This window comes from Coregonus clupeaformis, unplaced genomic scaffold (genome assembly GCF_020615455.1).
Source record: "Coregonus clupeaformis isolate EN_2021a unplaced genomic scaffold, ASM2061545v1 scaf0057, whole genome shotgun sequence".
Classification (NCBI taxonomy): domain Eukaryota; kingdom Metazoa; phylum Chordata; class Actinopteri; order Salmoniformes; family Salmonidae; genus Coregonus; species Coregonus clupeaformis.
In genome coordinates, this window is record NW_025533512.1 from 825,605 (window position 1) to 841,863 (window position 16,259).

Below are 16,259 nucleotides of genomic sequence, written 5' to 3' on the forward strand. Positions count from 1 at the left end.
TAAGATTTCCCTTCACTGGAGCTAAGGGGCCTAGCCCGACCCATGAAAAACAGCCCCAGATCATTATTCCTCTTCCACCAAACTTTACAGTTGGCACTACGCATTGGGGCAGGTAGGGTTCTCTTGGCATCCGTCAAACCCAGATTCGTCCGTCGGACTGCCAGATGGTGAAGCGTGATTCATCACTCCAGAGAACGCGTTTCCACCGCTCCATATTCCAATGGCGGTGAGCTTTACACCACTCCAGCCGACGCATGGCATTGTGTATGGTGATCTTAGGCCTGTGTGCGGCTGCTCGGCCATGGAAACCCATTTCATGAAGCTCCCGACAAACAGTTATTGTGCTGACGTTGCTTCCAGAGGCAGTTTGGAACTTGATTGCTTCCAGAGGCAGTTTGGAGCTCGGTTGCTTCCAGAGGCAGTTTGGAACTCGGAAGTGAGTGTTGCAACTGAGGATAGTTGACCTGGGCAACTCTAGCAGGGCATAAATTTGACGAACTGACTTGTTGGAAAGGTGGCATCCTATGATGGTGCCAGATTGAAAGTCACTGAGCTCTTCAGTAAGGCCATTCTACTCGATTTTATACACCTGTCAGCAACGGGTGTGGCTGAAATAGCCAAATCCAATAATTTGAAGGGGTGTCCACATACTTTTGTATATATAGTGTATCTACCTCAATTACCTCGTACCCCTGAACTTCGACTCAGTACTGGTACCGCGTGTATATAGGCAAGTTATCGTTACTCATTGTGTATTTATTATTACTTTTATTATTACGTGTTTTACTTTTCTATTATTTCTCTATTTTCTTTCTCTCTGCATTGTTGGGGAGGTCCCGTAAATAAGCATTTCACTGTCAGTCTACACCTGTTGTTTACGAAGCATGTGACGAATCCAATTAAATATTCAAGTTAAAACTTCAGGAAGAGATTTGTTCACAGTATTTCTGTTGACTTTTTTCACTGAAAGTTGCAGTCAACTGATTCGTTGAACAGGTTGACAACTTCTCAGGAGACTATATCTATAGTTTAGTCTTGAATCTGTGACTCCTCAATTGCCAATAGTGGTGAAGGAAGTGTGTTCAAAAGAAAAAGAGCAGGAATACAATGGTGACCAGCATGAGCAACTATGGTCAGTGACATCGCACACAATACCCATTCGACAGAAAAGTCAGGAGAAACACTTGAGGTTCTGTCTGCTAGCGTTAGTCATGAGGTTGTGGCCTGTCCATTTTATCATTTGGTCACAGAGTTAATGAAATAGGGATACCAGAGGAAACAATAGAAGGCAAAGGAAAAGAGGGTCAGTTTACAGGGCGGCACTGCTGAGGTGACGTCAACGGAGAATATGGGTGCTTTTTTGAGCCGTGGCGGCAGGAAGTGGTGAGTTAGACTCCAGAGGATGAGGGGAATCAATCCAGGACACTTTTCAACTTTTCAAGCAATATGAAAATGTAAAAGTTATCTGGTTATACCAGTTACACTCACAGTGATTTAAAGAGCTGTAAAAAGTGCATGAACAGGTTTTTAGGTCAGATAGTGCTAGGAAAATGATAGGAAAGATGAGAGGGATTAGATGGGATCTAGATCAGGGTTGCTCGGTTGGCGATTCCACGCCGGCGGGGGTGGAAAAATATTTTTTGTATCTCCGATTGTTTTGGCTGATCTCACATAAAAACTTAATTGGGACGAAATATGTTTGACATGCTTTTTACATTTGAATCACAAACCATTTTTTAGAAAATCGTGATGAAAGTGGCCATTTTAGGCCCTTTTTAGACCTATACATGCCTCCTGCAAGACCCTATGATCCGTGAACCGTTCATGATACAGATAACATCTTGGTGTCATTATACTCCTTAGTGTTCTCTCAAATACGGAGTATGTCTAGATTCCGAAATACTGTTTTTCACATGCATTTATTCAACATTAAAAATATTAATATGAATATCTCAAAACTACCCTTTTTGATTTTGCTTTCTTTTTAGATACATGTTTTTGCAACGATATACTCTTCAAACACGTCAAATTTCCAGAGTGGGCTTTCTTCTACTTTTAATGATATGACCCATTTTATACATAGAAATTGACGCTATAGGTCATTAACCAATCACAACCCTCCTTTAGGATTGCACATTCAGCAAATCACCAGCAGACGGTGTTCCCTTTGAATCCATTTCCCATCCACTGTGTTGGTGGTGCTCATAAAATGTATTATAACTTCAGAATTAGCAGAGAGCCCACTCTGAAAATGTGATGTACTTGTAGAATATATGTCCTAAAATGAACAAAATCAAAAAGGGTAGTTTTGAGATATTAATATTAGTAATGTTGAATAATTTAATGTGAACATTTTTATTTCAGAATCTAGACATATTCTATATGTTAGCACACTATAAGGAATATAATGACACCAAGATGTTGTCTGTATCATGTACGGTTCACAGATACTAAGGTCTTACACGAGGCATGTATAGGTCTAAAAAGGGCCTAAAATTGCCAATTTCATCATGATTTTCAAAACAATAGTGTGTGATACAAATGTAAAAAGCATGTTAAAAATCCTTCCTCCCAATGAAGTTCCTATGTGAGAATTGCCAGAACAATCTGAGATACCCAAAATATTTCCCACTCCTGCTGGTGTGGAATCACCCCAATCCACTACTGGGTAGTGCATATTTTTGTTTTAGCCCAGCAAGAACACACCTGATTCTACTAGTCAACAGCTTTGGTGATTGATGTTTGTACTGTTTACATAGGCTTACCTGGTACACGTTATTAAATAAGTTATAAGCTATCCTGAATCACCACTTTACATTAACTGTAGAGTTGATATGTATTGCACCATAGTCTAATGTTGTCACTTGAAACAACATGACAAAAGACACAACGTCAAACAACATGTTAATTTATGTTATGATGCAGGGGCCATGCAATTACAACGCTCAGACACAAGTATGTTATGCAGAGAGGAGGGTCAAAGGCTTCAGATCTCTCATAGGCGCGAAGAAACAAACTTATTCAGGTGTCAAAAGTGGTGTCCCATGGTTTTGTTGAGTTTGGATTACAATTTACAGGCATTTATGTCAGAAGGTCATAATCTGATGATCTGGTGACACTGAGAATGTGATAGATAGAGTCAGGGTAAGTTTAAAGATCATGCTGTACTAATGTAGTTTAAATATAATAAAAAGTAGTTTCATGTTTGACTTTTGGGTCATTATGGCCTGCCTGTTTTAAATTCTCTGAAGATCATTTTCTTTTTTTTTTATCAGCATTTTATGTTTACCCTGCTGCACCAGTGTTAAGTTAACCATTGAATGTGTGTTAAAACCTCTACGGGATCGGTGTCCCTTATACGGGACGGTTGTTGCTCAATATACAATATGTGACTAGAATTGTGTTGTAAACAACAGCCAACTTTTCGGGACATAGACATGTCTTATATGGGCAGAAAGCTTAAATTCTTGTTAATCTAACTGCAGTGTCCAATTTACAGTAGTTATTACAGCTAAAAAATACCATGTTATTGTTTGAGGATAGTGCACAACAACAAAACACGTTTATCAAGGCAACTGGTTTGGTACATTCACCTCTGAAGGTAAATAATGGACTTACATTCAGTAATCTTGCTCTGATTTGTCATCCTGAGGGTCCCAGAGATAAAATGTAGTGTTGTTTTGTTTGAGAAATCAATTTTTATATTCAAATGTAGGAACTGGGTTCTACAGTTTGACCTCTGACTGCACACCCACCCCGCCCAGCCATCTAGATGTGTGAAGGTTAGTGTATTTTCTGTAGGGAAGCTAATGATCCATCATTTATGACATTCCTGGGAGTGTGCAAACTTAACTTTTGTATTACCATATAATTTTTGTATGTTCTCTATAGTTATGTACTTGAAAACCAATTTGGCACATTTGGGAAAACTCCTGGCAGACTTGATACAAAATATTGTGTAGTGATGTAATTCTTCACTGGATCAGTCTGAAACTTTGCACAGACACTGCTGCCATCTGGTGGACAACATCTAAATTACATCTAGAATCCTACATCACTGTCTGGCCTTTCTCTTGCATTTCAAAGATGATGCAACAACAACAAAAAATAGAAAACGCATCTTTTTGTGTTTGTATTATCTTTTACCAGATCTAATGTGTTATATTATCCTACATTAGTTTCACAATTCCACAAACTACAAAGTGTTTTCTTTCAAATGATATCAAGAATATGGATATCCTTGCTTCAGGTCCTGAGCTACAGGCAGTTAGATTTGTGTATGTCATTTTAAGCGGAAATTGTTAACGCTCTTTGTCCTGCCTACGATCTGTGTAAAGTAATTCACATGTAACCATCCTATGTATTCAATATCTTATATTTTTATTGACTACTCAACTTTTGACACTTCTTGTTACAAAACTGGTTGACACTGAATACATTTTGAGCAGAACTGAGACAAGTCACCACACGCCTATAGATTACTGGGGAATGTCTGAACCTGCACAAAGATTAGTAACCTTGGGTTACATTTTAGTCAACATAGTAATACTTTTAGAGCAGTGGAGGCTTCTGGGGGGAGGACGGCTCAAAATAATGGCTGGAATGGAGTGAATGAAATTGTATCAAACACATGAAAACCATGTGTTTGATACCATTCTATTCACTCCATTCCGGCCATTATTATGAGCCGTCCTCCCCACAGCAGCCTCCACTGTTTTAGAGGTATTTGCTTAATTCCCAGCTTCACAGTTTGATTTCTGTTATATTTAAGCAGGTACACAGAAGCCTGAGTTACAGTAAGAAACAAACAGAAGTGTCTTCAAAACATGGCCACTCATTAAAAAGGACTGTGCATGTCTGCACAATAACAATGGATTGGATTTCAGCCACATTTAGTGTCTGTTCACCTCTTTGCGTTTGACACAAAAAAACATTGTGTGATTCCTAGGTTTCGGCTTTTGATTCTGTGGCCTTTTGTCAAGTTTTTTGTCAAGTGACTTGATATAGGGTCTACTTACAGCACAGGAAAATTATAATATTTGTTATGGAAGCCAAACTGTAGGTGACATGTAGGATTAAACTACATTTACCGTAGCTGAGAAGCATGTCATCATTTAATTACATCTAATCATGGCAATAAGTGCATCGATGACGTCGTCCCCACAGTGACCGTACGTACACACCCCAACCAGAAGCCATGGATTACAGGCAACATCCGCATTGAGCTAAAGGGTAGAGCTACCGCTTTCAAGGAGCGGGACTCTAACCCGGAAGCTTATAATAAATCCCGCTATGCCCTCCGACGAACCATCAAACAGGCAAAGAGCCAATACAGGACTAAGATTTAATCGTACTACACCGGCTCTGACGCTCGTCGGATGTGGCAGGGCTTGAAAACTATTACAGACTACAAAGGGAAGCACAGCCGCAAACTGCCCAGTGACACAAGCCTACCAGACGAGCTAAATCACTTCTATGCTCGCTTCGAGGCAAGCAACACTGAAGCATGCATGAGAGCATCAGCTGTTCCGGACGGATTACCAGGACGTGTACTCCGAGCATGTGCTGACCAACTGGCAAGTGTCTTCACTGACATTTTCAACATGTCCCTGACTGAGTCTGTAATACCAACATGTTTCAAGCAGACCACCATAGTCCCTGTGCCCAAGGACACTAAGATAACCTGCCTAAATGACTAACGACCCGTAGCACTCATGTCTGTAGCCATGAAGTGCTTTGAAAGGCTGGTCATGGATCACATCAACACCATTATCCCAGAAATCCTAGACCCACTCCAATTTGCATACCGCCCCAACAGATCCACAGATGATGCAATCTCTATTGCACTCCACACTGCCCTTTCCCACCTGGACAAGAGGAACACCTACATGAGAATGCTATTCATTGACTACAGCTCAGCGTTCAACACCATAGTGCCCTCAAAGCTCATCACTAAGCTAAGGATCCTGGGACTAAACACCTCCCTCTGCAACTGGATCCTGGACTTCCTGACGGGCCGCCCCCAGGTGGTAAGGGTAGGTAACAACACGTCTGCCACACTGATCCTCAACACGGGGGCCCCTCAGGGGTGCGTGCTCAGTCCCCTCCTGTACTCCCTGTTCACCCATGACTGCATGGCCAGGCACGACTCCAACACCATCATTAAGTTTGCCAATGACACAACAGTGGTAGGACTGATCACCGACAACGATGAGACAGCCTATAGGGAGGAGGTCAGAGACCTGGCCGTGTGGTGCCAGGATAACAACCACTTCCTTAACGTGATCAAGACAAAGGAGATGATTGTGGACTACAGGAAAAAAAAAGAGGACTGAGCACGCCCCCATTCTCATCGACGGGACTGTAGTGGAACAGGTTGAGCGCTTCATGTTCCTTGGTGTCCACATCACCAACGAATTATCATGGCCCAAACACACCAAGACAGTCGTGAAGAGGGCACAACAAAACCTATTCCCCCTCAGGAGACTGAAAAGATTTGATATGGGTCATCAGATCCTCAAAAAGTTCTACAGCTGCACCATCGAGAGCATCCTGACTGGTTGCATCACCACCTGGTATGGCAACTGCTCGGACTCCGACTGCAAGGCGCTACAGAGGGTAGTGCGTACGGCCCAGTACATCACTGGGGTCAAGCTTCCTGCCATCCAGGACCTCTATACCAGGCGGTGTCAGAGGAAGGCCCTAAAAATTGTCAAAGACTCCAGCCACCCTAGTCATAGACTGTTCTCTCTGCTACCGCACGGCAAGCGGTACCGGAGCGCCAAGTCTAGGTCCAAAAGGCTTCTCAACAGCTTCTACCCCCAAGCCATAAGACTCCTGAACAGCTAATCATGGCTACCCAGACTATTTGCACTGCCCCCTCCCCCCCACACCCCACCCCCCTCTTTTACGCTGCTGCTACTCTGTTTACTATTTATGCATAGTCACTTTAACTCTACCCACATGTACATATGACCTCAATTACCTCGACTAGCCGGTGCCCCCGCACATTGACTTTGTACCAGTACCCCCCTGTATATAGCCTCCCTACCGCTATTTTATTTTACTGCTGCTCTTTAGCTATTTTCTTTTTTTTCTTTTTTTTTCTTAATTAACACTTTATTTTACATTTTTCTTTAAAAAACTGCATTGTTGGTTAAGGGCTTGTAAATAAGCATTTCACTGTAATGTCTACACCTGTTGTATTCGGCGCATGTGGCAAATACATTTTGATTTGATTTGATTTGATGGGGTTCAATGACAGACATGTATTTCTTTAAAATCTATCACTTGATGTTTCATTTCAGAGACAAATAATCATATTTTTTGCTAAATACTATATATCTGCCTCACTCTCAGAGAAATAAGTAGTACTGCTAGGTTTAACATAGTCAAATATAACAAATAACTAAATTAAAAAAAAGAAATGTAGAAATGATACATTTGTGACATCAATATAATTTTTTTAAATGATTCTATACAGTAATATGAGATCTGCATGTAAAACATTAACATTTGACATTTTAGTCATTTTAGCAGATGTTCTTATTCAGAGCGACTTGCAGTAAGTGCATTCATCTTAAGATTGCTAGGTGAGACAACCAGATATTACAGTCAAATATACAGGATACAAACATTCCATTCCAGCTAAAGAATGGATATACTGCATAACGTTTAGCAAAAAAAAACATTTTCATAAACATCTAAAATCTACGAATAAATAATCTGGTAACAGTAATATTTTACTCCCACATGAAGGTACCCATAAGCAATAATTTCTGATGAAAAAACACAAATGTGAAAAATTGGTGGATATAGCATTTTGGAAATAAACTCTTCAAGTGTAGACAGTCATAAGAGCATGAACTTTTCTTCTTGCCTTAGTAGCTAAGTAATTCTAAATGTAGCCTGTGTCTGACTGCAACATCATGAGAATAAATAACTGCTAGATGCTTTGAGGTGGAAGTAAAAATAGCAACATGCATATTGGACAGGATGTAACATGCAGTATGACTCAATGAGCTTTCGATCATCTGATCATGTCTCACTCACAGTACTATAACATTTTTTATAACTCTTAAGCAATAAGTGCACTCTTCTCTGTTTCGGTCACTCAGTGAGTGTATTGGATACAAATCAAATCAAATTGTATTTGTCACATGCGCTGAGTTCAACAGGTGTAGACCTTACCGTGAAATGCTTACTTACAAGCCCTTAACCAACAATGCAGAATTTATTTAAATTTTTTAAAGCAAGTAAGGAAATATTTGTTAAAAATAAATAAATAAAAGTAACACAATAAAATAACAATAGCGAAGCTATATACAGGGGGTACCGGTACCGAGTCAGTGTGCGGGGGTACAGGTTAGTTGAGGTAATTGAGGTAATATGTACATGTACAGTGGGGGAAAAAAGTATTTAGTCAGCCACCAATTGTGCAAGTTCTCCCACTTAAAAAGATGAGAGAGGCCTGTAATTTTCATCATAGGTACACGTCAACTATGACCGACAAAATGATTAAAAAAATTCCAGAAAATCACATTGTAGTATTTTTTATGAATTTATTTGCAAATTATGGTGGAAAATAAGTATTTGGTCAATAACAAAAGTTTCTCAATACTTTGTTATATACCCTTTGTTGGCAATGAAACAGGTCAAAAGTTTTCTGTAAGTCTTCACAAGGTTTTCACACACTGTTGCTGGTATTTTGGCCCATTCCACCATGCAGATCTCCTCTAGAGCAGTGATGTTTTGGGGCTGTCGCTGGGCAACACGGACTTTCAACTCCCTCCAAAGATTTTCTATGGGGTTGAGATCTGGAGACTGGCTAGGCCACTCCAGGACCTTGAAATGCTTCGGGCGTTGTGTTTGGGATCATTGTCATGCTGAAAGACCCAGCCACATTTCATCTTCAATGCCCTTGCTGATGGAAGGAGGTTTTCACTCAAAATCTCACGATACATGGCCCCATTCATTCTTTCCTTTACACGGATCAGTCGTTCTGGTCCCTTTGCAGAAAAACAGCCCCAAAGCATGATGTTTCCACCCCCATGCTTCACAGTAGGTATGGTGTTCTTTGGATGCAACTCAGCATTCTTTGTCCTCCAAACACGACGAGTTGAGTTTTTACCAAAAAGTTATATTTTGGTTTCATCTGACCATATGACATTCTCCCAATCCTCTTCTGGATCATCCAAATGCACTCTAGCAAAGTCCAGACGGGCCTGGACATGTACTGGCTTAAGCATGGGGACACGTCTGGCACTGCAGGATTTGAGTCCCTGGCGGCGTAGTGTGTTACTGATGGTAGGCTTTGTTACTTTGGTCCCAGCTCTCTGCAGGTCATTCACTAGGTCCCCCCGTGTGGTTCTGGGATTTTTGCTCACTGTTCTTGTGATCATTTTGACCCCACGGGGTGAGATCTTGCGTGGAGCCCCAGATCGAGGGAGATTATCAGTGGTCTTGTATGTCTTCCATTTCCTAATAATTGCTCCCACAGTTGATTTCTTCAAACCAAGCTGCTTACCTATTGCAGATTCAGTCTTCCCAGCCTGGTGCAGGTCTACAATTTTGTTTCTGGTGTCCTTTGACAGCTCTTTGGTCTTGGCCATAGTGGAGTTTGGAGTGTGACTGTTTGAGTGTAAAAAAGGGGGTCAATGCAAATAGTCCAGGTAGCCATTTGATTAACTGTTCAGCAGTCTTATGCTGGTAGAAATTAGGTACACCCACCTAGCCATAGTACCCAGTTAGCAGCTTCCCCTGGGCTATCCCTGGGCGGCTGTGCTGTGCTGTGTGTTTACGAAACAAAGGAGGAGCCCTTTCCTGTACTGTAGGGCTGCAAGCCTCGCCCCAAACAACTGGAAACACACACACATAAACACACATTTCCATACTCCACTCCAATAGGCTAGCCCCCATGCCACACGCGCGCTCGCAAGCTCACATACACGCGCACACACACACACACACATTCAAGCGCTTGAGCAGAACTGTCTGCAGAGCTCCTGAATCCTGAAATGTTCTCATGACATAATTATTGAATTAGCTAAATGTAAACAGGCGATTGAGTAACGATACTCCCTTCAGTATTTCTCAATTACACGCATACATGATTTTCTAAAACGTTATTATTTAGTTATGCCAGGTATCACTGTTGTGTTGGCTGCATTATGTGCGCTCGCTGTCAATGCAGGCAGGAGAGGGTTAAACTGTGGAACATCGCAACCACTCCCTCAAGACTTTCTGCTGCTAGGCAATGGCACTACCTGTGCTGTAGCGTCCCTGACAAGGAGGGCATGGAATGCGCGAGTGTACAGTGTGGAATAGCGAGGTGAATACTGTACGAAAACTGAAGTCTATAACTTCTAATTGATATCTTTGAAGGATAGTCTACATTGAGCCTGGAAGTAACCAAACAAACTTTAAACAGGTAATTTGCCCTTGTCATGGTCGATGATGGCTCCATTTGTTGTTTAGATTTGGATTGAGGTTTTGCTCTGTTTAAATAGGATTTTACCCGCGTTAATAGCTACTAAGTGTAACAGTAAATGTAGTGTAAATTACAGTGATTCAGAGCAAGCATTCATTTCTATCAAATTTCATTTTGGCCACTGGCAATAGCCTCGTATTATTTGAGCACACAGTCCATTTTTTTAAAACATTACCTTCCTCCAGTTGACTTATCTTGTCAATATACTGTATATGAAAATGACATAGACCACAGTGTCTGTCAATGACCTCTGACATACACAGTGGTTGACCCTCAGATGCAAAATAGCCCAGGTATTGATTGTGTTCTTGTTCTGTAGGGGGGTATTTATGTAATGCTCTATAGGCTACTTACTATTACTCTAAATATCTCATGTGCATTTCTGGCCCACAAGAGCCGCCTGTTTACCTACAGGCTCAATATGGGTCCATAACTCTTGTCTATTTACACCTAGATAGTGTCAGCAGTTTTTTTTCTTCAGTTTATCGATATGAGGAATTGATGAGTGAGTCCACGGTTGATTGAAAGGAAAGGGACAACAACCAGGAAACCATGTGGCACTCACTGCCATGCAGCATTCAGTCACCTCACCTGATTTCTATGGTCAATACTGAGTGAGCGTTCGAAGAGTTAAGATGAAGACAGTATAAAGCGAGACTGAGATTATGCTCTAATATAGTTCCAATCTGTCCATATACGCTGAGTGTACAAAACATTAGGAACACCTTCCTAATATTTAGTTGCACCCCCTTTTGCACACGGAACAGCCGCAATTCATTGGGGAATGGACTACAAGGTGGCGAAAGCGTTCCACAGGGATGCTGGCCCGTGTTGACTCCAATGCTTCCCACAGTTGTGTCAAGTTGGCTGGATGTCCTTTGGTTGGTGGACCATTCTTGATACACACGGGAAACTGTTGAGCGTGAAAAACCCAGCAGCGTTGCAGTTCTTGACACACTCAAACCGGTTCTCCTGGCACCTACTACCATACCCCGTTCAAAGGCACTTCAATCTTTTGTCTTGCTGATTCACCTTCTGAATGGCACACATACACAATCCATGTCTCAATTGTCTCAGGGCTTAAACTTCCTTCTTTAACCTGTCTCCCCCCCTTCATCTACACTGATTGAAGTGGATGTAACAAGTGACATCAATAAGGTATCATAGCTTTCACCTGGATTCACCTGGTCAGTCTATGTCATGGAAAGAGCAGGTGTTCCTAATGTTTTGTACACTCAGTGTATCTCTATTCCAGTACAGTGGTTTTACAATAGTACATTTAAACCATCAAGTGTCAATCAGTTGTAGTTCATTTTAAACCGTAAAGTGTCAATCCGTTGTAATTTCTCTAATATTCTGGCACATTATACACAATTACATTATCATAAAGGACACATTGGGTAAAGTATGTACATCTGTAATTGTCATTGACTTCCTTGTTCCTGTTTATGCAATGTCAAAAGGCTTGATTTAATTGTAAGTGTGATAATATAATGATGACGGGCATGACAAGGTTTGCCCCAGCCATGCCAGGGAGAAGGGGTCACACTACAAGGGAGGAATGCCATCTTGGTTTTCATTGCTAGTAGATATCAATCATTGACAATGAGTCACAAGCACAAAGTTAATACTTGAGCATGACCTGCTTGGATACATGCAGCCAGGAACATAATCTGATGTAAAGGTGTGTTATCTCTTCTCGTTCTGTGACAGTAGGTCTATCATAGAGAGATGACAAAAAGTCACCATATTGCCGCTTTCCACTTTGACTCCAAACAAATGGTTGGCATGACATGTATTGCTGACTGGCAAAATGTTTTAACATTGCTTTGTTTGAACCTGTCATTCTGGTATCCTTTCAATTTGGTTTGGTTTGAGGAGGCTGATATGCTATTTAGCTTGGAGGCTTTAGCACATAAGAAACTATGTGCTTCCGGTTGATTGAAAGATAATCATCACCACAATCACTTTTATTACTATTACGCATCTGTTATTAATAGCATTTCAGTTTCTTCTGCTACATGCACCTGCACTTGTTGCTTATTGTAGTGTTACTACTGTAAATGAAGAGGGGTAGGCTAAGCTTCATTCATATCTACTTTATAAAAACTGGGGCTTTCCACAGCCAGGTTTTGACGTTTTAACCTGAATGTGTAGCCAGTAGCCACTGCCACATTCCAAAGACAACTCTCCCACCGCAAAGAAGAACTTATCAGGTGTTGTTAACCGAAACTTGAAAGTAAGTGAGTGTTTGTTTTGAGTTTTGCTTGCATATTTACTGCTGCCCATGCTCTCATTGCCCAAAGTATGTTTATTACTTTGTAACGTTTGTTACTTTGTCTAATTAAGCAGAACTGTATAGTGATTATTATATAGTAATTCTAGGATTGTGAGCATCATCCTCTAGCCTGCAGGTTTGTAACCCAGGTGGTTGCTAGGGTGTGTCTGTCGCAGGGTCCATTTGAATAACAAAACAATTATGTTGGTAGAAGAGTCTGGAGTTATTTTTATGATGTTGTCATCTGTTGCATCATGCACACATATACCTACACTAAGTGTACAAAACATTAGGAACACCTTCCTAATATTGAGTTGCACCCCCTTTTGCCCTCAGAACAGCCTCAATTCATTGGGGCATGGACTACAAGGTGTCGAAAGCGTTACACAGGGATGCTGGCCCATGTTGACTCCAATGGTTCCCACAGTTGTTTAAAGTTGGCTGGATGTCCTTAGAGTGGTGGACCATTCTTGATACTTACGGGAAACTGTTGAGCATGAAATATCCAGCAGCGTTGCAGTTCTTGCCACACTCAAACCAGTGCGCCAGGCACTTACTACCATACCCCGTTCAAAGACACTTAAATATTTTGTCTTGCCAATTCACCCTCTGAATGGCACATATACACAATACCCAATTGTCTCAAGGCTTAAAATTCCTTCTTTAACCTGTCTCCTCCCTTTCATCTACAGTGATTGAAGTGGATTTAACAGGTGACATCAATAAGGGATCATAGCTTTCACCTGGATTCACCTGGTCAGTCTATGTGATGGAAAGAGCAGGTGTTCCTAATGTTTTGTACACTCAATGTATACCCCTCGTCTATACAATGCATTTTAGACTTTAGAGTACCTTCATGCATAGAGGTATGTGTGTATTAATGTGTTCTAGTGTTTTACTTTATACTTGCATGAGTATTACACAGGTACTTTACGGCCGAGATGTTGTAAGCAGTATACAAACAAAACGACCCAACTGGGATGTTTGTTTATGTTCAAAACTTCCATTAGCCCATCTAGAGAGGAAATGACAGTTGGACAGTCGACTCCCTCCCTCCACCCAGGCATGTATCTTATTTGGGTTTCTCTTGTATTTAGGTTGGTATTTAGGTTGGTATAGTCAGGGGCTCCCGAGTGGCGCAGCGGTCTAAGGCACTGCATCTCAGTGCTAGAGGCGTCACTACAGACCCTGGTTTGATTCCAGGCTGTATCACAATCCGGCTGCGATTGGGAGGCCCATAGGGTGGTGCACAATTGGCCCAGTGTCATCCAGGTTTGGCCGGGGTAGGCCGTCATTGTAAATAAGAATTTGTTCTTAACTGACTTCTAAATAAGTTAATCTGTCTGTGTGTTCAGGCCAGTGTATGTGGTACACAGAGGAGTCCTGCTAAGATCCTTTGCCGATACCAAAGAAACCTTACCTATGAGTCAGGCTTTTCTTTAAAAGCTGTTTTTTTTAATGAAGAATATATGTTTTACAAGGTGCAACCCGAAGACAGTTATTCCCTGGTCTCTGGCATTTTCAACATTTCTTTAAAATGTTTTCAAAGCTGAAAAAGCACCTCTTCAAGCCAGGTAGTAATCAAAAGAAGGAACTGGTACATGATCTGAAAAACCTGTGGTATGTCCTTGCCAACACTTCTGCTTTTGGATCTACTGGTTAAAAGGTTATATCCCTGATGGGATGTAACATATTTGATAATTACGTTGTTCGAAGAGGTGCCTTTTTCAGTGAATATGACCGACATGATCTTCAAGGCTTGCCGTATCTTCAGGCACAGACTTGTGACCTTTCTGGGTGTCTCCCAGGTAAGTACCTAAGGGTGGTGCTTCCCAATTATGGTATTTTCCTTCCTGACCACTATTCTAAGACTTTATGGTCATTTCACTAAGCCTGTCCTAATTTTTGTGTCTATGTGCCAATGTAAATACATATTAAATTCTATGCCAGCAGTACTTAGCCTACATGTGAGGGCGGCAGGTACCCTAGCGGTTAAGAGCGTTGGGCCAGTAACCGAAAGGTCGATTAGGTGAAAAATCTGTTGATGTGCTCTTGAGTAAGGCACTTAACCTTAATTGCTCCTGTAAGTCGCTCTAGGTAAGAGTGTATGCTACATTACTCGAATGTAAATGTGGCCTACAATACTGTATTTTGCTGTTTGCGAAGTTAGCTGTGACATCCTCTGCGTTGTCGTCCAAACTTCCCCAGTCTTTATAGCTTTTTATCATCTGCTGGTCTGGCTCATGTTGAAATGTGCTTGTGTTTGTCTATGAAGTGGCTATCTGCCACATAGCTCCCTGTGATCTACTCCACTCCATGTGGTGGAAATCTACTCTGTTTGAGATGGGATGTTTTGCTCTTCACTTCCTCACCCCTGAGATGTATGGAGGGTTCGGAAAATACATTAACAGGACAGATCACTTTTTGGATGCGGATATTACTGTCGAATGGCCATTTCCAATAAAACTGAAAAAAGGCAGCTTACAATTTAATGGTGGTGTTGTCTGTACTCCTTTATGAAGAATTTGAAAATTGTGATGAGTTGGGTAACTCAGCATATCCAAACAAAGGGGTTGGGAGAATGATATTTGATCCCATTTGATATTTGATCCCAAGTCAGTGCTTTGTTACCCGATGAGAGTAAAGGGAGGCGCAGGTAGAGAGGACTTTTTACCCCTCTGTATTTTGTCTTGTGGAGATTCTCACTGATTGTTCTCATAGGGGCTGATGGGGCCATTGGCTTCACTGCAAATAAGGTGAGGTTGGGTAGTAGTACGCAGGCTGTCAGTACTCTGTTCATATAGAGCAAAATATATTATTGACTAGTGGCTCGCTGGCCATTTAGGACTGGGGGTGAAAAGTTTCTTCCTCCTCATGTTATTCCTGATGACTGACCTTACCTCTCTTTCCTCTCTGTCTCCAGGTGGAGAATGCCAGCCCCAACACTGCTGTTTACGCCAACGTTACCGAGCTGAAGAACACCCCACAATCCCCTCTGGCAGTAGCTCTGAGTCCTGACTTGCCCCTTAGCCAGGAGGGATGGCAGGTGCACACTGACAAGGACAGCGGGAAAGAGTTCTATTACCACCCGGCCACGGGCCAAACCACTTGGACCGACCCCCGCAGCCCCCTCCCCTCCACGGACATGGAGCTACCCAAGGAGGCACTGGCTGTCCCGGCCCTTTCCCCGGCCCCGGCCCTCTCACCAGCCTCATCCAAGGGTTCCAACTGGGAACAGGTGTTGGATGAGACCACCGGTCTAAACTACTTCTATAACCCCTCATCTGGGGCCACGTCCTGGGCAGCTCCGGTGCCCATCTCCCCTTCCTCTCCTGTTACTGAGCCTCCTGTGCTGAAGCTCCCAGACGGAGGACCGGTAGGGGTTAGCTTATGCTTTATTTGACTAATATGGCCATTGTTTCAAGCTCATCAACAGATAAGGCTTCTAAAATATAGGACCGTGGAAAGTGTTGTTGGATTGTTGACTGCTAA

The 16,259-nt window shown here is 42.0% G+C and overlaps 1 protein-coding gene across 4 annotated transcripts in view; it reads left to right on the forward strand.

Annotated features, from left to right (window-relative positions):
* The window catches only part of LOC121569048 (rho GTPase-activating protein 27), a 32,646-nt gene that overhangs the window by 10,079 nt on the left and 6,308 nt on the right, over positions 1 to 16,259 (forward strand). For 3 of the 4 annotated variants that reach the window (XM_041879652.1, XM_041879655.1, XM_041879654.1), the window contains exon 3: positions 15,691 to 16,149. In XM_041879652.1, coding sequence (XP_041735586.1) covers positions 15,691 to 16,149 — 459 coding nt within the window. The remainder of the gene's footprint in view (positions 1 to 15,690; positions 16,150 to 16,259) is intronic. The other variant, XM_041879653.1, reaches the window with a different exon arrangement.